This window comes from Hemicordylus capensis, chromosome 2 (assembly GCF_027244095.1).
Source record: "Hemicordylus capensis ecotype Gifberg chromosome 2, rHemCap1.1.pri, whole genome shotgun sequence".
Classification (NCBI taxonomy): domain Eukaryota; kingdom Metazoa; phylum Chordata; class Lepidosauria; order Squamata; family Cordylidae; genus Hemicordylus; species Hemicordylus capensis.
The window spans coordinates 304,214,317-304,236,043 of record NC_069658.1 but is presented as its reverse complement, the minus strand read 5'-3'; the positions used below and the strand labels follow the sequence as shown (position 1 = coordinate 304,236,043).

General features: G+C 45.9%; 1 protein-coding gene across 3 annotated transcripts in view; it reads left to right on the top strand.

The window, feature by feature from the left end:
• The first annotated feature begins 520 nt into the window (after positions 1 to 520).
• Positions 521 to 21,727, top strand: part of ABHD6 (abhydrolase domain containing 6, acylglycerol lipase) — a 45,076-nt gene continuing 23,869 nt past the window's right edge. Inside the window, exons 1-2 of one of the 3 annotated variants that reach the window (XM_053296631.1) lie at positions 521 to 744; positions 15,502 to 15,647. In XM_053296631.1, the coding sequence (XP_053152606.1) occupies positions 15,529 to 15,647 (119 nt within the window). In that variant the 5' untranslated portion in view covers positions 521 to 744; positions 15,502 to 15,528. Of the gene's footprint in view, positions 745 to 1,051; positions 1,353 to 11,873; positions 12,023 to 15,501; positions 15,648 to 21,727 lie in introns of those variants that run through there. The other 2 variants (XM_053296632.1, XM_053296630.1) reach the window with 2 other exon arrangements.

Below are 21,727 nucleotides of genomic sequence, written 5' to 3'. Positions count from 1 at the left end.
TAATCCTGGAGAGACGCTATGTGGTCACTAAGAGTTGACACCAACTTGATGGCACTTAATCAATCAATCAATCAATCAATCAATCAATTATATAAATATTTGAGCAAGGAAAAGTATTATATAAATTCTTTAAACAAACAGATGTAATATTTTGCGTAAAATCCATCTAATAGCATTCAACATCTATCCTTGCATACTATTTTGTTTTGCTTAAAAAAAACACCTTTTTGTGAAAATATTGACTTTTAGCTCTCAGCTTATCTTTATGAACAGTGAAATAAGCAGAATGCCTGTTTATTAGGGGAAAAACATACTCAATATGTGCACATTTATTATCTGATTCTAGTCAAAGGCCAATTTCTTACTGAATCATTACTTAATTAAAGGCGCTTAAGACTAGTAAAGAGAGAGATGCTCTTCTCTCCCGCCCCTTTATCTTTAGTTTCATTGTGCCGTCACATCAGATGCGCGAGGGGAGCTCTTTTCCTCCCCGTTCTAGTTAAACGCAGGCGGGGATGACGAGCAGGACAAAACCGCCTCATTGGCACAGACCTGCCTTGTGGGAGGCGGCTGAAAAGGGCTTTCTTTTAGCCAACCCTTTTTTGTCGGCGGGTGAAGAATAACTCGTGATCCTTGCCTTTAAGGGTCAGGCACGGGAGGGGGAAGACCGAACGAGGTGGTGGTGGTGCGGCTGTTCGTGGGGCTCGAGCCCCGGGGCAACTGGAACAGGTGCAGCCAGAAAAGGTAGCTTGATGGGGTTGGGGCTGCGGTGCAAGGTCGGCCTGGGGTCGCTGCAATGCAGAATGACTACGGAGACGAGGGGAAAGGTTGAGTCGTTAATTGCCAGGAAGAGGCAGCAGCAATGACTGCAGCTGCAATGGCAGGAGGAAGCGGGCTGGGTGGAAGGAAGGAAGGGACAGACAGCTGGAGGAAGGCGCTGCGGCATCGCTCTGTGTAGTGTTCCAGCGTGGCCCAGGCATCGTTGGGGGTGCAGTGGGGTCCTACAGGGCAAGTGGGGTGGGGGTGGGGGTTAAGGCCCTGCTTGTCAGGGGCAGTGGAGCCGAGGGAGCTACCCTAGAGGCCCGACGATCAGTCATCAAAGCACTGAGGCGAAAGGGAGCGTTTGCACAAGCATCCCTTGCTTAGGTGCCGTCCAGGGAGAAACAGAAAAGGCGATCTAGCTGGGGTTGCCTTCTCTGCAAACATAAAATGCCCAGGCTCATCCTCCACCTCTTCCTCTTCCTCTTGAGACCGGTTCTAGGCGACCTCCGATCGTAGTTACTGACCACACACACCCCAGAGCTGGCTGCATTTCGGGGACTGGATTGTCTGCGTGCTCAGAATGAACGGAGGTTTGCAGCGTGGCGTTTTTGTTGCGTTAGTACAGAGTGCTGTCGGTGATTGAAATTGCAAAGGGCTATTGATTCCTTGTGGCGTTTTCACGCGATCATTTCAAATATTTCGTAGGTTGCAATGCTAATGAGTAGGAGTAAACTCGATAGAACATAGAGGATTTACTTCTGAGTAAACGAGCATAGCATGGGGCTGTAATCCCCTGCGTCTTTTACTTGGGAGTAAGTTCCATTGAAATTGGCGAGATATTTCAGGTAAATGTGGGCAGAAGTAGGCAGCAGATTGACACACTCTTTTCTCCTGGCTAAGCTTCACTCTTTCATGCGCATTGATGTGTAGGGTGGTAACCCTAATCTGCATTAGTGATTGGGAGGACAGAACCAGGCAATGGTGATAATTAGCTATTCCAGATTAATTCGAGATAGGTGTGTGTGATCTCATGAATGACCTTGTCATTCATACTGAAAATACTGAGGGTATTTACACTTATGAAAATGAGTGACTAAGAAACACCCTGGCTGCTTTCCTCATGTCTATAAAAGCTACACTAGCTAGAAAATACATGTTGTTTTGAAAATGGCTTTCTATAGGTTCTGTCTTGCAATAATGTTCATATGGCACGCAATGAGCACCTCTGAACATTTTCTCTCTCTTCAAATGTGCTATAGTCTGTTACAGAGTTGGCATGTGTGTTATAGACAGCTGACACAGAGGTCAATCAACTGGCATCTATTGTGCTGTGTACGGTTGGACATTCATTCCTGGTACTGAGAAACTGGTGAACTAAGTCATTCATGTTTTGTGTTTGACTTCTCAAACTGTGTAGGCAATGATTTAGGCAATCGGAAGAGCTTCTGGGGTGCTATGTTGAAATTGGGCTGTCAGCATAGGCTGAAATTGTTCCTGGGGGTTTTTTCTCCACCATATAAGATCATTAACATCTCCAGGATTGCTTTCCACAGTCACGGGAAGATTGATGCCAATGCTGGCAGTCCTGGCTGAAATGGGAGTAGACTTCCCTCACAATATGAATACATTTTCAGCCTACCACAGACAGTGTTGACATGTTTTCTCTACACTTCTAAAGAACAGCGAAACTAATCTAATAGTGTGTATTGTGGTGCTGTCTATCTTCTGTGCCCTTTTAAAAAACAGCGTGTGTTTAGGGATGCTGTGGGAGGCATCTGGGGAGGCACAACTAACCAGGACACTCTGGCATGTGGTCCTTTGTACTTTGTTGTGGACATTCTAGTGTGACCTGATGCCTACACTGGCAGAAAATCAAGGAGAATGAAAATTGTGTCTAATTGTTTATAATGGGGAGACTTACAGGGAGGCCCTTGTTGAGAAGATATATAAAGGAGATAGGCCACAATCTGGAACATTATTCTTCTGCATAATGCCCACTGCACGTTAAGGTCATCGAGAGAGGTCCATCTCCAGATGCCTCCAGTTTGTCTGGTGTGGTGACTCAGGAACGGGCCTTCTACGTAGCTGCTCTTGGGCTATGGAATGTGCTCCCTGTAGACATTTGTGGTTTAACATGAGGGGATAACAAATTGAAACTGAATCCAAGCAATATGGAGGTGCTCATTGTAGGGGTTCAGAATCTGAGAAATGAGTTAGATCTCCCTGTGCTGGATGGGGCTACACTCTCCCAGAAGAAGCAGGTACAGTGCCTGGGAGTACTCCTGGACCCTGGCCTCACCCTGGTATCTCAGATGGAGACTATGGCAAGGAGTGCTTTCTATCCGCTTTGGCTGATTTGACAGCTGCGTCCATTCCTTGAGGAGGATGACCTCGAAACAGTAGTGCATCAGCTGGTAACCTCCAGGCTTGACTACTGCAATGTGCTCTACGTGGGGCTGCCTTAGTATGTAGTTCGGAAACTTCAGTTAGTTCAAAATGCGGCAGACAGATTGGTCTCTGGGGCAACCTGGGGAGACCATATTATGCCTGTTTTGAAATAGCTGCACTGGCTGCCAATATGTTTCTGGGAAAAATATAAAAGTGCTGGTTATTACCTTTAAAGCCCTGAACGGCTTAGGTCCAGGTTACCTTAGAGAGCGCCGCCTTTTGCATGATCCTCACTGCACGTTAAGGTCATTTGAGGAGGTCTGTCTCCAGGTGCGTCTGGCAACTCAGTGGAGGGCCTTCTCTGTAGCTGCTCCTGGGCTGTGGAATGCACTCCCTGAAGAAAGCTGTAATCTGAATTCTTTATTGGCCTTCCGGAGAGCCCTCAAAACCTATCTGTTTGGCCTGACCTTCCAGGGTTTTTTAATTGTTGTAAATGGTTTTAACGTTGTATCCTGGTTTTTCAGGGTTTTAAATCTGTTTTGAGTATTTTAACTGTTGTTGTTTTATGGTGTTTTACAACCTCTGTTTTTAACTGCTAATTGATTTTAATTGTTTTGTTTTTATGTAAACCGTCCTGAGCCATTTTGGAAGGGTGGTATAGAAATCAAATAAAGCAATCAAAATACTGGAGGACTTCCTTCTCCAGCTCCCCTGTGTATTCAGCTCTGCCATGTATTCAGCTCTGCAGCAGAGCTCTAGCAAGGTCTGCTCGTGTGGGGGAGGCAGGAAGGCTCCTACCTCCCCCTCAGCCCTCCCTGGCCACCATGGATTTTGATTGTGGGAATAGCCTCATTGTATTTACCCAAATAGAAGATGACTCTGAATTTAAGATGACCCCCTTAGAAATAAAAGTTCAATACTGTACAGATTCGACTTGTATTTACCCAAAAGGAACATAACTGAATTTAAGATGACTCCCCACCCCTATATTTCTAACATCAAATAACTTTGGAAAAAACAGACTTGGATTCAGGTAAATATAGTACACAGTGGAAACTGGTAAAAATTCCTTTTCACCCCAGATATGTAGAAGACAGTCCCAAGTGGAAGTGGACATGACACTGGAAATCTTGCATGAATCTAGTCCTCTGACTGGAAAAGTGTTGCAAAATTAGCTGAGCATTCTGCTAGAAAGACTATTTAAAATCTTTACCATTCACCATTTTCATGTTTTCCACTCCTTGGAGCTGTGACTTTAAAACCCTGAAGGGCAATAAGATTTTGCCACTTGATTATTTTAGACTTTAATGAAGGACAATACCATATTGGAGAAGGACTAGAGGACTAGATTTCAGATGCAGCTGAGAAATCCAGTATGTCAGAGGATTTGTTAGTTATACATTGTTCACCATGCTGTGTCAGGATTGTTACATGCAGCTTTGTTTTGTTTTGGGGTTTGTTTGTTTTTGTTTTTTAACAAAAAAGAGAGACCTTAATCAGATGAGTGATAAGCAAAGAAAAAGGTAATTAATTTTTGGAGCTTTTTTTAAAAGACAGTACACTGACCTTGGTTTTCAGTGATACTTCCTGAAAAATGCATTTTGGTGCTCCCCCCCCCCTTCAGAATACTTCTTGGTCTGGAAGGTGCCTGAAGATCTAGTAGTGCACTGTTCACACGAATTCCAAGGTTGTAGTCTTACCGGGAGATAAACCGCATTGAACAGAGTGGAGCTTTATTTCTTCTGAGTAGATATGTATAGGATTGCAATTCTATTAGTGTGCACTGTTAGGCTGCAATTCTGCTTGTGTGTACTTGGGAACCATCTGATTTATTTTCCTATGCAGACCACTTTGAGAACTTCTGTTGTAAAGTGGCATATACATATTCATAATAGTAGTATTTGGCAGTACTGAGAAATTGAAGTGGGGTTCACTTCATTCACTTCATATATGTGAAGCTGGGGTTGTTTGCCCCAATATGCATCACTTTACACTTGCTTACACTGAACCGCATTTGCCATTTTTGTCACTCACTTACCCAGTTTGGAGATACCTTTTTGGAGCACCTCACAATCTCTTTTGGATTTCACTACCCTAAATAGTTTAGAGTCATCTGCAAATCTGGCCACTTTACTGCTTACCCCAACTTCTAGATCATTTATGAACAAGTTAAATCACACTGGTCCTGTGTGTGTGTGTGTGTGTGTGTGTGTGCTTTTTCCTTCCATTGTGAAAACTGTCCATTTATTCCTACCCTCTGTTTCCTGTCCTTCAACCATTTACCAATCCACACCTGAACCTGTCCCTTTACCCCATGACTGGTGTCTCCTTTGTGATAAAGGGGGACTGCTTGCACTTCCCCACTGAACTCCATGCAAAACTCCTTTTGATATTTGTTAGCAAACTCCTGTTCACAAAGATCTAGGAAGCAAAACTCTCCTGGTCTGAGCCTTGTCTTCTCAAGAGCTGCTTTCAAACCCAGCCACCTCAGGAATGTGGTCCTTCCCACGAGCCATGTGACTCAACTGCAGCAAATCTGCACCCACTGTCTCTCTAGGCACAACTGAAAGTGCCCTGTCAAAAACAAACCCCTAGCCAACCAGAAATCAAACCTTAGAAAAGACTAGCCCTAACAGACTTACCTTGTCATTTCCCCCTTGTTTTCTTGTTGATTTATTTGCTTGCTTGCTTGCTTTCCTCTTTAGGGAAGAAAACAAAAGTTTTCTGCCTCTCCTGGTCTGAGCCTTGCCTTCTCAAGAGTTTCTTCCAAACTCTTGATAATGCTTGAATCCAGGGATTTTTCACTATTTTTAAAGCAGGGACCACTTTGGCAAAACCCCCCACAAAAAACCCAAAACAAAAACATTCAATGTGAGAGCCTTTCCCCACTGCACTGACCTCTACACAGTGCTGAACTTTTCCTAGTGCCAAGAGGGCCCTTTAAGAGAAACTGAGCCTTGTTGAATCCCAGTGGAATCTTGGAAGACACACATGGAACGGTTGGAAGTGTAGTGCTTTTCAGAGCTTTCCCCATAGAGCTCTAGTAGAGTGCCTTCCAAGGTGGTGCTGGGGCTCTGTTTCCCTTAAAGGAGCCCAGCTGACACTGGGCAAGGCACAGCACTGTGCAGTGCATACGGTTGTGCAGAGTATTCAACTAAAATTTTGCATCAACCTGCAGCCACCTAATGGCGCAGCGGAGAAATGCTTGACTAACAGGCAGAAGGTTGCTGGTTCGAATCCCTGCTGGTACACCTATATCGGGCAGCAGCGATATAGGAAGATGCTGGAAGGCGGCATCATCTCATACTGTGTGGGAGGAGGCAATGGTAAACCCCTCTTGTATTCTACCAAAGACAACCTCAGGGCTCTGTCGTCACCAGGAGTCAAAATCAACTCGACGGCACACTTTAACTTTAATAAACAATTAGTTGAGGAGCCACACTTGGGGTTGATGGGAGCCACCACTGGCTCCTGGCCCCGCAATGAGAACAGTGTTTTAATCCTGTTAATCCGATGATTAAAATAAATTGGTGTTTGTATCTAGCAGAAGGAGAAATAACTCTACACAGGTGCAAAAATATGTAGTTACAGTATGAAAGAGGATCCGGAAGGTTGATGACAGGGTGAGCTGTAGGCTGTGGGGATTTAAAATCTCAGATTTCCTGTAGGATTGCCAGCCCACCCCTCACCCCCCGCCATGAAAGCTCTTTGCCTTTAACAGCCATGAGTAGAAATTCATATTGATTTTGACACTGCATCCGTTGAAGACCAGTCTTGGGGTTACAGAGGATCCTTGGGAGCAGCACCAGCTTTTGACTTGTTCATATCTGAAGCAAAAAGTCAGAAGACACCCTTTCCGCATACATTTTATAAATGGACATAGAAGAAAATGAGATGGGGTTGCATGCACTCACTCATCCACCATGATCTTCAGAATCTGTTTTCTGAAGCGACTATTTCATGTTTTTTCATTTGAATGATGATCCTGCCTTGAAGGATGGAGGGGACCCTCCACTCCTCATCTGGCAATGAGAATGGGCTGACAGCAAATCTGTCACACCACCAGAAGTGTTTCCAAGCCAGGACCAAGACTCCAGCTTATTGACTGTGGTATCTGGCCCCTGATGGACCGAAGTAGTCCACAAGAGGAACACTTGCCTGCTTGAGGATTCTCTGCCCAAATATCCTGAGGCAGATACAAAGCAGTAATGGGATAAGGACTGTCCTATGTCAAGGCAAGGAGGGATTGGCATCAAGACCTAAACCGGGCCTAGCTCTTGAACTCTTGTTCCTACAAAGACTTTGCTTGGCCCCTCAGACGAGCACTTGCTGAGGTTCTGCTCTTTTATTTCTGGAGAGAGGAATAGCCATTGCTGCTCCTTGCTGAACTTCCAATTCTTTTGCAAGGGAGGCTACCCTAGGATTCTATCTGGTTCCAGGGCCGTCCTTGGGAGGGTGCAGGGGGGCTGGAGGCGAGTGGCACTTCGCATCATCCACACTTCTTTGCTGCTGCTGCCTCTCACCTCACTATAACTCACACAACGCTAAGGAACTGGAAACTAAATGAGAGGTGCGCCTGCACCTTAATGCCTAAACAGGGTGCAAGTGAACATCTCATTCAAGATAGGGCTGAGAGAGATTCCCACCTGCAAACTTGGAGAAGCCGCTGCCAATCTGTGTAGACAATACTGAGCTAGATGGACCTAGGGTCTGACTCAGTATATGGCAGCTTCCTATGTTGCTATCCAGCTCACGCAGTGCTGGAAAGTTTGCCTCCCTCCAGGGGCACTCCTAGGTAACTTGGGTGCCTAGACCACCCAGCCACGAGCCCCCCCCCCCCGGGCATGAGGCTTTGTGGCAATGGGGCTAGAGTGATACTGTGCCCGTCTGTCTGGGCCAGAGTCCTTTGACAACTGCAAGGCCCGCTTGCGTAGTTGAGATCGCCACAAGCCTGTCATGTCACAGGCTTGCAACAATCTCTCAACTGCATAGGTGTGCCTCGCAGTTGTCAAAAGACTCTGGCCCGAACAGACGGGCCCAGCATCACTCTAGCCCCCACTGCTGTCGCTGGGGGGCGGGGAGAGAAGGACTGCTCGCCCCCTCTCCCCAGCAGCCAGACCCTTGGCTGCGGTAATAATGATTTTAAAAAACAAAACACAGAGGTTTGGTCGGGCAGGCGTGGGGTGGCTGCCGGAGGCCCCTGGCCCCGGCCATTAAGTGGCCCAGCCCCTAATGGTGAATTTATTTATCACATTTATATACCGCCCAAACTTTAGTCTCTGGGCTGTTAACATAAAACCAATAAATGACTTGAATAGCAAGCCAGAGGTTGCTTGTTTGAATCCCTGCTGGTATTTTCCCAGACTATAGGAAACACTTATATCAGGCAGCAGTGATATAAGAATGAAGATGCTGAAAGGCATCATCTCGTACTGTATGGGAGATGGCAATGGTAAACCCCTCCTGTATTCTACCAAAGAAAAACCACAGAGCTCTGTGGTCGCTAGGAGTCGACATCGACTCAACGGCACACTACCTTTACCGGACCTTTGAGAACTGGACTAGGTCCCCAAGATCCAGGGGTTAGAGCACCTCTGCCTTCCTCCTCCAAGCAATGAGAGTGGCAAGTGAACTTAATGAGAGATGTGTGTGAGCCCTGATGCCTAATCGGGGTGCATGTGCACCTCTCATTTAGTATCCAGCACTTGGAGCACTGGAAAGTTTGCTTGTAGCTCAAACGAGGAGGGAGGCGATGACCTCCTTAGTGTTGTGCCAATTGGATACTGAATGTGGGGGTGAGGAGGAGTGGTGACAAAGGAGGAGTGGGATGGTTGGCCTGGCCATGGGGTTTGGGGGAGTACAGGGTTGGGGGTGACTGCCCTATTTGTCCTACCCAAAGGACGGGCCTGCCTCGTTCTCCAGAGGATCTGATTCTAGAGCAACTACTGCTTCAGTAGTACACATTGCTGTAGAGTTCCAGTACACGGGAGTAGAATGTGCTGCTTTCCTCAGAATGGAGATACAGTCGTGGGAAACACTTGGTTGCCTCTTGAATGTCTGCTTTCTAGGAAGTTGTTGAAGGCATGGAGCCTCTGCCAGGCTTACTATCATGCACACAAAGAAGGAAGGAAGGAAACAAGTGGAGTGGGGAGAGAAGCTTCTCCTACTCATCATTTGCAAGATCAGTTTGGAGTCATATTGTCAATAAGAGGAAGTGAGGAATTGCAAGTCTGAGTTGGCATTCCAGGATTTTTTATTTTTATGTTTAAAGGCTGAGGCTTCTACCAATAGGTGTATTATAGACCAAGTGAAACTGTCTGGGCATCTACCATGTTTGTGAAAATGCATGTTAGTTATATGCAAGTAAAACATGTAGCTATTATTATATTCATATTCCACCTTCAAGACAGCCTACATAGTGTTCCTAGGTGACCTCCCATCCAGGCACTGGCTGCTGGACCCAGACCTGCTTAGCTTCAGCAAGGTGACTGCTTCCCAAACTTTAAGACCAGACCCTGCAATCATATCTGGCTGAAAGCTCTACTGATATGGCCTTCATGGCTAAACTAATTGCCTGCTGATGGCTTTTACACTTAGACATTCATAGTTAGCAAATTAGCTATAACAATAAGGATCTGCTGATATACAGACACAGTCCCTTTCATTACTTATAGATACTTTTACTAAAAGTACCTTCTTTAGTTCTTCGTTAGCTCTGAAGGTCCTCCATCAGCCATGTATAAATATTTGCAACAGCCCTGCTTCTTTCTGCAGATCTGAATACTAAAAGCCTATCGCATGATTCTCATAGTAGGAAGGATTTAGTCCAGAATTGGCTTATTGCCCCAGAATCTCTGGATACAGCCGTTTATGTTCAGTTTGCTGAATAATCCCTTGAAGGAGTTTATTGTGGAGATTATGTAATGCATCTTGAGATGCATAGAGCTGGATTCTGCTGACACTAGTGAAAAGTGCTATATGCTGGTTGGCTGGGGCTGTAGAAGTTTGTACTGCTCCCCAGTGTGCATAGGAGGAGGGAAATCATTAAGAGAGGAAGAGAGAATTTCCTGTAAAAAGAAGTAAGTTTTTCAGGAAGCATCAGGGAGGCTGCAGTTCAGTTCTGCTAGTCTCTCAAGATGATATTTTTAATTGCTGTATGTACATTGTGTCTTCAAGTATTTTGAGTGGGGCTACTCTTGGACATGATCCTTCTCTTTTTAATATCCTTCTCTGTGCCTCACTTTTGATCAGTAGGAAGTTCCAGAGCAATGCTACATGGTAGTTTCCTTTGGAGGAGAGAGAGAGGGAGAGTGCACTGGAGACTTGTAAGTGTCCTCCATGAGATTTGCATTCTTTACAAACTTATATACAGAGCGAAGAGGAAGTAGACAGCAAATCTACTAACCCTTTAGTAGATTTCCAGAAAGAGCTTCTGTGTTTTCTGAAGCTTCACCTTCCGCCACCTCACAGCTATCTGGGTCAAACAAGAAGTAACTTTAACCATGTTGTTGAATCCTGTGCTTGGAACTCCCAGCATCATTATTATTATTATTATTATTATTATTATTTCTTCTTCTTCTTCACCACCACCACAAGCAGCCATGCAGCCCCTGATCCATTTGGACCATTGCAAATTCATTATGCTCTTTAGACCACACACACATCGTGTCTGGATTCTGCTCACCTCAGAAACAGGGGTGCAGATCTTCTCTAAACAATTGAGTCCCCTGCTCTCCAAGCATTTTAAAATCCCCCTGCTTATTTCATTAAACTCCCCTAAAACATATCTGTCCCCCACTGTTCCCTCTGAGGCGTGCACACATGTATGCGCTCACAAGTTTTTGGATGTCTGCTCAGTTCATTTCAGATCCTACTCAGGTTGAATCAGGAAGGTCCAATTCTGAATGCATGTGTGCACACACTGCCTTGATATTGCAGCGCAGAACAAAACTCATTCCTCACAGAGATGAAAAAAATTAGAGGCACCACTGCTTCCCCTCCCCCCAAAAAGTTATTTCCTCTTCCTTGAAAAAAATTAAGTGAGGTGTTGCTTTGCAAGCTTTTGCTGTGTCTGTACTCCTACTCAGAAAGAGACCATTCTTCAAGGAAATCGGCAAATGCTTCTGGCCTTCCTGTTTCATTTCAGATCCCGCCCCCACCCTCCACCCCAGTTAGATTTTTAGCACTGTCTGTCTTTATGGTATATATTTATGTCAGGTGTATTTATTGTTTGTTCAAAACATATTTTATTTTTATCCTGCCTTTCCTCTGAGGAGCTCAAGGCAGTGTACTTATTCTCTCCACCATGCCCCCCCCCACGCCCCATTTTATTCTTGCAACAGCCCTATGAGGAAGCTTAGGCTGAGAGAGAGTGACTGGCCCAAGACCACCCACTGAGCTACATGTCAGATTCCCAGGGGACGAGGTGGGCTCCTAGCCCTTCTTGAACTCCAGAATGACTGGAGCACCCCCCAAAAGGTCAGCCTCAGGAGCAGCCAGGGGAGGAGGTTAGCTTGTCACCCGAGTCCTCCTCCTGGCTCGCTGCATTCAGCCAGCCCTCTCTCCTGGAGAACTCCTGGCTCCCATGCTCAGAAGCAGCTCCTCCTCCTCAGCTGCCTTGTCTTTAAAGGCCCCAGTGCAGAGCTGACAGGGCTTCAAGCCTACTTCCAGCCCCGCCCCCTTCCTGGCCTTGCTTCCTGTTTCCTGCCACACCCAACCTAGCTGTCTCCCTGGAGCTGTTTCCTGCTGCTCTCCCTGCCTTGCCCTCTCAACCCCACTGGGATCCAACCAGCCTGGGCCCTTCCCGTCCCCACTGCCCCCTAAAGGGAATGAAAGCCCCACAGGAGGAATGTCGCGTCCTTCTCCAGACCAGGTAACATGGCATCCCGACACTACAGTTGCCGTGTGGGGATTTGAACTTGTGTTTCTTCTGTACTAGGCTGACAGCTGATCAAGGCAGCAGTAGCAGCACCAGAGAAAAAGGGGGTGGGCGCAGAAGGGGCTGTGTGCATCTAGGGTTGGGCGAGCTGTGTTCCACATATTCAATTTCTGAAACTTGAATGGGGGTGGGAGTGGGGGCGCTTGCACCCCCCATGTCCCCCCCCCGCCAAGTCACCATTGGAAGGCAGATAGAACCATAATTATTCACGGTCCACATGTTCATTTTTTCTTCAACACTCTTGTGATTAGCGATCATAATTGGAGAGGGAAAATATGTGTACTATGGGCAATGATGTCCTGCCATACTAACTCCATGAATCTGGGGCGGGGGGATGCAATCTGTCCACAAGTCTTGGCTTTAGTGTTTGGGGCTAGGCTGTGTGGATAAAGAAATACTTCCGAATTGAGGATACACAAATGGATTCCACAGACTACCCCATGGGTGTGGGCAGAGGTGCACCTAGGTAATTTTGGAGCCTGGACCTGAAGGCCTTTGGAGGGCCCCCCTGCAAATTAAGCATCATCATGCTCCACCGGGCGACCACACCACCCAGACAGACTAAAGAGGATTGGTGGGTCCCCAGGAGCTGTGAGGCCCTGGACTTTGGCCCCAGAGTCCAGGGGTAAGAGCACCTCTGGGTGTGGGGCAGCAGCAATGTTGCTTGGTGTGGAGTATGTCCAAGATGGAAATATTTCATTGAGACAAAGCCTGACATCTTTCATCCTACTTTGCCAATTATTATTTTTTAATTCTTCATATGATGCTAGTATGAATGAATTGTTTAAAGCTAGAGTAATGATCCTATTTTACTGATAATTTACTGATAAATATCCTCGGTGTTGGGCATGATATAAGATAGACTCCTCTCTGTGCTCCTATTCCTCTTTTGTTCAAATAGTTTGTCTCTTCTCTCCGTCTGCCAGAACTAGTTCTAGGCTGTACCCTGGCACAAAGGTACGCTTGGAATTTGTGGCCTAGTGTATTTTGATTGCCTTAATTATATCATGTTGAAAAGGTAAGAAAGGCTTTGCCATATAGATGATAGTGATGACAGCATGGCTCTCATGCTATCATATATGAACCAGGAATCAGAGGCGTATCTATGGAAAATAGCACCTAGGGCAAGCACTGAAATTGCGCTCCTGTCCAAGCATCTGACACTCATCTTTCAAATAACTTTAACATAATATCGATTATGATTAACCACTTTAGGTTACCCTTGAGAAAGAAAAGCAGATTCTCAATATTAAAATCAAATTAAGTATTCCTTAGCCCTGCTCTGTCACCTATGTTTTTAAGTAGATTATATGAAAAAGGGAACCTCCTTTTATCTCCTTCCCTCCCTTATACAGACACCAAAAGAACCCCCAGACACTCATTTCTTTCATACGAGCCCAATTACCTGTGCCTGGCAATGGGCACAGAGCAACGCCCACACTAAGTCACCTTCAGCCGACCACGGCACCAGCTGTACTCAAGAAGTGAACGGATCTCTTACTAGCAATGCCATTTCTGTGAATGACACCTTCCAGCTCCATCTGTTTTCCCGGAAGTGCGCAGGAGAGGTTAATTGGCATGCACTGGTGACGTCAAGGAGGCAAACAGGCTTTAATTTTGCATCTGGGGATCATCTTGATGTTATTCTGCATTAACCTTTCTTCAGAGTTGAGAAACTGAATTTGCGGGGGGTGGGGAGCAGAATGCAGTGTGTGTGCAGAAAGAAACAACAGCTGTCAGGATCTCCTGGCTTAGAACATCCATAAAGATGTTATGGAAGCCAAATTCATAGTTATATTTAACACTCATACAAGTGTACAGTGTACACAGGTATGGAGCTGTACATAGGTATTCACATGTTACACTGAACATAGGTACAGCAGTATACCTTTCTCCCTGGCATCTCCAACTGAGCATTTTCAGTGCTCCCTCCCCACTCTCCTGCCTGGCATCCCTTCCTTTATCCCACATGCTCTTTGCCCTCCCCAGAATTCAGACAGTGTATGTGTGTGAGATAGAGAGGGGAGGGGAGAGGGGGGAATCCTAGGCCACCTTCACACAAGGTATGGAGGACTTTGCATCAATGGGCTGATCCAATGCACAGTCCCTCTTTTCTTGCAAAGGCCCACTTATGAATGTAGACACACACATACCCCTCGCTTCACCCTTGAGATTGAAGTCTGGCTGGGTGCTCTCTCCTGCTTGCTAATATCCTGCCTTTGCCTCTCTTCAGGGTTCAGAGGGTGAAACTGCGTGTTTGGGTGGGAGAGGAGGCAGCAGCTCCCCAGCGGGAACATCGGGGCAGTAGACAGGAAGAATCCCACTAACCCTCCCCCTCTGGAACTCCCTTCATGGGCACTTCCTAGCCCCACTTGCCTTGCCACCCCAACACACACACCACTCTGGAGCTCCCCTCCAGGGCACTTCATAACCTGGCTGTCCTGCTGCACCCCACATGTTCTCTGCACTCCCCAGCAAAGGCTAATGCTAGCCAGAAGGGAAAAGCAACGGCTGACTTCTGCAAGAGGGACAGGGGGATGCTTTCTTGGCTCACAGGCCTCTCTAGGACTCTCATTACACACAACACGGGCCTCTCTAGGACTCTCCACTCTCTCTCTTTTAAACCCTCCTCTTGCCTTGTTGCTGCAAACCCAAAGGAGGCATGGTGGTGAACGGCGCAGGGCGCCCGCTGCCTGTGGCGGCCCGCATGATGGTGGAACTGGCCGGCAGTAGTGGCGGCACTGGCGTGGCGCCCACCTTCAAGTGCGCCAAGGGCATGTGCCATGGCTGCCCTACGCTAGATACGCCTCTGCCAGGAATACTGGTGAAACTGAACACATGCACTTTCCAAGAAGAGAATCTGTGTAAAGTTAAGCTGTGGTCTGGAGACTTTTAGAATAACTCTCTTCATATAGATTTTTCAGGGGAATCAGTTTCTATTGATGTAACCAGTCTCCACAAATCAAATATGCCTTGAGCGATTGAGTCTTCTGCCTCTACATGACAAAAAGAGGCTGCTGTAGGACTAGCAATGGCTCAGAATGCTACTACGTATTATCTTTGCAAATGCATCTTCCCAAACCTGTACTTACCTAGTTAACATGCATGGGATGTGGGTATTTATGGGGAAAATCAGTAGGTGAAAGAAGGGGATTCCTAAGCTTTCCTGTACCCATTGATTCACCTCTTCAAAGCCATTCTTCCCCCTGCTGGGATTGCTTTCAGCCTTGAATCTTAGTTGGGGAAAAATGGGCCAAGAACGATTTGGGAGTGGGACATTTGTGAGGAATTGGAAATGTGATGTTCCAGGAGCATTGTTTGTGCTCCTGTACTATATCTGTTATACACTGCAATATAGTGGCCTGCAGCCTTTTGCTTGTTCATTATTATGACACCTTGTTCAAATCATGCAGGTGGGGCAGAGCTGTGAAGAGGGCAGGATGGACCTCGATGTGCTAAACATGTTTGTAATAGCAGGAGGCACCCTGGCCATCCCCATTCTGGCATTTGTAGCATCCTTCCTCCTGTGGCCTTCCGCGCTCATCAAAATATATTACTGGTAAGTTCTTTTTTTTGTTTTTTGTTTTAGTAATATCTGGCTTTTTAAAAAAAATCTGGTTCCGATTTTGTTAGTGCCACAGAAGGGTTATTTGTACTTTTTTGGGGGTCATAATTAGAATGGATGAGCCATATCACTGAGTCAATCAGTTTATTACAGCCATAGGCCATACAAAGAACGTACAAAGATTAAAACAAGATTAAAAACACAATATGCCTACAGTAATATAATATATGATAATCAGGACAAAACAATAGCTCCTATGAATTAGATCTTAAACAAGATCTTAGTATAATAGCGACATAAAAGAATTTCGCCACCACCTTAGTAACCTCATTATTTTGATCCTTAAGACAGAAATTCAGTAACCCTCCTTCATTTAAAAGGGGACTGCAGCCTTCATTTTCCTGTTCTAGGGCCTCTCCTTTCATACTGTCACACCCTAAAAGCCAAGGAACTTGTAGCGTTGTCCAATGTAGCATGTCTGGTTTACAGTCAAAAGAGATAATTATTCTGAGTGTCAAAGCTCGGATAAGTGTTCACTCAAACAAAAATAATCCCAGCAAGACTTTTTAGATCGTTTTATTTACTTGCAACATGCAAGTAAGACTTATACGAAGAAGCATGACTTAAGATCAGGATAAAATTGGTGACCATTTCTTGATGTGTTTCTTTGGTGATCATGAAGGCTAGGAATCAATTCACCAGATGAAAGACTTAGAGGCTGTTCTCACAAGCAGCCAAGATGGGGCTAGGGTGGCTAAGCCCAGGCTTGGCTGCCCGTGAGAACCCAGTGGCACCTCAGTGGCAAACCCACCTAGGAAGCTCGCCTCCTAAACGGGGTCAAAGGAGCGAACACTTCCTTAACCACAGTTATTTGATCATCTGCGAGTGCTGGCTGCTTGAAGCCGGCACTGATGGGTACCTGCCCAACACTGAGGGGTTCCCCACAATGCACTGCACACTCGTTCAGTGCATTGTAGGATTTCCGGGGGCCGGGATGACACATCCCAGCCCCTGCGCCTCTTTGGTCCCTGGGACAACAACGGACCATCTGGGCATGTGATGCATGCACCCAGACAATCCTCGGCGATAGTTTGCGGGGAAGTGAACTTCTGAAGCTCTCGCCGCCTACCTGTCCGGTCATGATAATGACCTCTTTGTCTTTAGTTGGATTCAAAGCCTCTATTTCCCAGAGAAGCTTTTTCCTACTAGTTCCATTGGCAATGGATAGGAGAATCAAAAAGGCAAATAAAAGGAGACACCAGCTCAGGAATGGCTGACTGAAGGATTACACAATTGGATACTTCTGGCTAATTCTAGAGCATAGACCAGGCCTGCACAACATAAGACCTGGGGGCCAGATTCAGCTCACAGGGACTATTCTACTGGCCTCCAGGTATCCTGCAGCAACACAGGAGCTGGAAACTGCCTTATACCTCATCCTGTGCATGCTTTCTCAGAAATATGCTCCATGGTGTGCCCAGTGAGGCTTACTCCTATGTAAGCACGCCAAGGATTGCAGCCTGAAAGCAACAAGCATTTAGGGAGCAGAGAGGACTTGGCATTTGTTTGGGGCTGGCGTGCACTCCAGCGGCCCCACTGATTGAGCAGGGACAAGACCTTTTCTCTGGCCAGTATCCTTGGTTGAAACTATGGGTCCATTGACAGAAAGAATAGCTCCACAAGTAACTAATATTTTTTAATTTTAATGTAATAATGTGCTAAACATTGACTTCGGCCCCTGTACACCAAGTTGTGGATGATTCTGGCCCTCCAGGGCATTTGAGTTGTGCAGCCCTGACATAGGCTAAGGAATTCTAGCAAGGAACATAGACTAGCACTAAGACTAGTACAATGATAACATGGCTCTGTACCCTAAATGTATTATAAATGCTATTGAAGCAGCACAATAATTAAGGATGTTTCTTGGCTTCTAACCATTTGAATCCCACACAAAGGACTTCTTGTATCTCAGCCTGTCCACTAAACTGGGAATATTTTGAGAGAGTGATCAATGGTCAAGAGCTTGCTGGTGCTGACCAGGTGTCCTTTATTAAGCCTGTTTTTAATACATTACCTCAAGTGCATCTTCCGTAGGCATGCTGGGGAAATAGGACTCCTTGCATTTTTCCACCACACCTACAGTGTATTGTGTATTCCATAGGGATGTGCATGAAGCAGCATTTGTGTAGGGGTGTGCACAAGCAGTTCGCCTTGATCTGGGGCTGGGTTTGGAGTTTCAGTCTGTGATTGAACCCAACCAGGCCCAGTTTGGCATGGTAAGGGGTGGCCGGGCGAGAGTGCTGGGAGAGGTCAAAAGCTGAATACCTGGCCAGTGCAGCTGCCAGCACCGCCACTCGCCCTCCTGGGCACGGCCCCAACAAGAGCACTACTCCCTCCTTTACCAAGCTGCTGGCTCGGCAGCGGCTTGGTTCTGATCTCTATGCATGCACAGTGCTACATGGTAGTTTCCTTTGGAGCAGAGAGAGAGAGTGCACTGGAGACTTGTAAGTGTCCTCCATGAGACTGGCATTCCTTACAAACTTGTATACAGAGCGAAGAGGAAGTAGACAGCAAATCTACTAACCTTTTATTAGATTTCCAGAAGGAGCTTCTGTGTTCTCCGAAGCTGTTGAATGTTGTTGAATCCTGTGCTTGGAACTCCCAGCATCGTTTCTTCTTCTTCTTCACCAAAAGCAGCCATGCAGCCCCTGATCCATTTGGACCATTGCAAACTCCTTATACTCCCCAGACCACACACATATCGTGTCTGGATTCTGTTCACCTCAGAAACAGGGGTGCAGATCTTCTCTAAACAATTGAGTCCCCCCACCCAATCCAGGCATGTGAAGAATCCCCATGCAGTTGCTCCACAAGCTTTTGCTGTGTCTGTACCCCTACTCAGAAAGAGACCATTCTTCAAGGAAATTTGCAAATGCTGTTGGCCTCCCTGTTTCATTTCAGATTAATTTTTTCTCTCGTTACATTTTTAGCACTGTCTGTCTTGATGGTATATATTTATATACCATATAAATATGAGACTCAGAGGCCAGAATTGAGCCTCCACCAAGCCAGCAGCTTTGTAAAGGATGGGGTAGTGTGCTTGTTGGGGCCACATCAGGGAGGGCGAATGGTGCTGGCAGCCGTGCCAGCAAGGTAAGCAGCTTTTTACACCTCTCGCCTCCCCTGCCCAGCCGCCTTTTACCTTTTTGAAGCCCCACCCCCACATCCCCTGTACTTGTAAAGGGGAATTCGGTGAGGATTCCCCTTTACAAGTATATTGGCCATCGAAACCACCTGATGGGCTGGCCGGCTGGTTCAACTGAACTGGTTTGGAGCAACATGGTTTGGTTAGAATTGATTCAAATTAAAACCAAACCATGTTTTTCAGCTCATGCACATCCTTACATTTGCATTCTGTTCCAAGCTCGGAATGGAATGCAAATGCCCAGATCTTTTCATTGGAACAACCTGCTTTGACTGATTGTTCCAACGGAACAACCCCATTCCAAGTCGGAACATTTAGCGCACCATTTTGGACTAAACAATTGCACTGTTCTGGCCTCTGCACATGCATGGCAGCCATTTGTGTGGTGGTGCTGACCAGAATGGCCAGAAAAGTGCCATATTGGAGTCCAAAATGGGGCTCAGAACATTTCGAGTGTTCTGACTTGGAATGAGTGCATTCTGTTCAGAGCCTGGAACAGTCGAAACGGTTCATGGTCAGAACGTTCCAACAGCAATGTGTTCTGCACATCCCTAGTATTCCATAGGATGCTGCCATCTGCTGAGTGCCATCTGCTGAGTCAGATCTTTGGTCCCTCTACCTCAGTATTGTCTACATTGACTGGCAGAGGCTCTCCAGGGTTTCAGACAGGTATTTCTGAGCCCTATCTGGAGATACCAGGGACTGAACCTAGCATCTTCTGTATGCAAAGCTTGTACACTGCCACAGAGCCACAGTCTTTTCCTTTGGTATGGTTTAGTTACACACACAGATAATTCACACAATTCCCTCTTTCTCCCATTTTTGAGGTAGAAGGATCTTCTCTCTATGTAAATTGCTTTGAGAACATTGTTGAAAAGCTGTATATAAACATTTGTAGTAGATGTTTCCCAGACTATGGGAACTCCTATATCAGGCAGCAGCGATATAGGAAGATGCTGAAAGGCATCATCTCATACTGTTCAGGAGATGGCAATGGTAAACCCGTCCTGTTTTCTACCAAAGACAACCACAGGGCTCTGTGGTCACCAGGAGTCTACACCGACTTGCGGCACACTTTATTTTACTAGTAGAAGGAAGAATCTCAATCATTGGTGCATACATGGGCTAGGAGGAGCACTCAAGCCTCCATATTCCTCTGCAGTGCGTATAGAGGGCTTGCTTAAAGTGCATATGTGACCCAGGCTACACTTGTTAAATTGGCTTTAAAAAAAAAAAAAGATTGTGAGCCCTTTGAGGACAGGATCCATCTTATTTATTTATTATTTCTCTGTGTAAACCGCCCTGACCCTTTTTGGAAGGGCGGTATAGAAATTGAATAAACTAAACTCACTAAGCTAAATGTTATATTTCTTTGTGTCTCTGTCTATCTGTGTAATGGGTGATGGATTTAAAACCTTATCTGTTCAGTGGATCTCTCCTGTAAAATGATTATTTCTGTTAATGGCCTTTATAAATGCTGTTAAGAGATTACTGTTATCTCATAACCAAGACATGTCTTTGTTGCTGGTTGCTAGGCATTATTATATTTCCCCCGGTTACTTTGTCAGACTAGGGAGATTTCACTCCCCACAACTATAGATGTCATTGCCTTGTTCAGCTGTCTGGGGACAAATTGCTTGCCAGACAGGTTCATCAGCCAGAAAAGCTATTCTAAATGTCTAAGCCTGAGTAATTGGCACAATGGGCTTTGAATTTAGATCTCCAGTCATTTTAACAAGAGGAGGACAGCAGAAAGGATTTGTGATGGAGAGTGAGTGTGGAAGTGAGAGGTTGATGAGATGGCATGATTCTAAGAAGAACCAGGGGAAAGCAGCCTTGCAAGAAGGCATGGAGTGGCAGTGTGGGGGTGGCTGCTTCTTTTCAGAGATGGCATTATAATAACCCTGAAAGTATTTGGTTCCGTGTGCAGTGATCTGGCAATCTCTCTTGTGTCGAGCTGAGAGAGGAGGCTGGGGATAGGCCCTTTTTGAAAGGAGCATTAATGGAGCTGAGTTCCCCTGAAAAGTACATTTTTGTTTTGTTCTGCTCTTGCCAATGGTTGAGCCGCTCCAAATCAGCATTGTACTGCCAGCTCTTTATAATGAAGGCTCCTGAAAGTGGTGAAGGAGCTACAGCTCTTTGAAGCTGTGACCTCCCACAATGTCAGTGTTGCTGTCTGAATTTTCTCCTGTTGATAGTTATACAAGAAATCTCCCCAGATCTTTCAGATTGGATCTCCCTAGATTAACAGGTGCACAGAAAATATGGAATGTGTACAAGGGTGTGGCGTGGGTGTATGGGAACCTCCATACAAGTAACAGCAAGATACCGATGCCCATTTAAATTATCTCCAGACGGAAGAGTCTGGAAGGCGCTGATTACATCCTTGCCCATCATTCAGTTCCCGTTCCTTCTCTTGTAGCTATTAGCCATTACTGGGACAGATTTTTGACCCCCCTTTTGTTGTCTGTATTGGATGATGATCATGTTAGTGCTTCATCTGCAGTCTACTTTGCAGAAATATGCACTGTGGGAAAATGTCAGTATGGAGCATTTCTACTGAGATGGATACTTGGAGCAAAAATTCCCCTTTTGTATGTTGGGAAGATTTTCCACAGAAGCAACACAAATACTTTCCCATGTAAATTCTCAAGATAAGATGTATGAAAAAAGTGATTGAGGCCATGCACACTAGTGCTGTGCATGCCTTTGATCATGACAGAGTGTGGCAGCTCCCCGGATGCACTGTGACCTAAACAACCTGTGATATCACAGGGATCAGTGTGTTCCTGTGGATGGTGCTTGACAGGGATTTGGAAGAAGTGAATTGACATTTCTGCTCAATCTTTTTTCTCTGGATGGCTTTGTA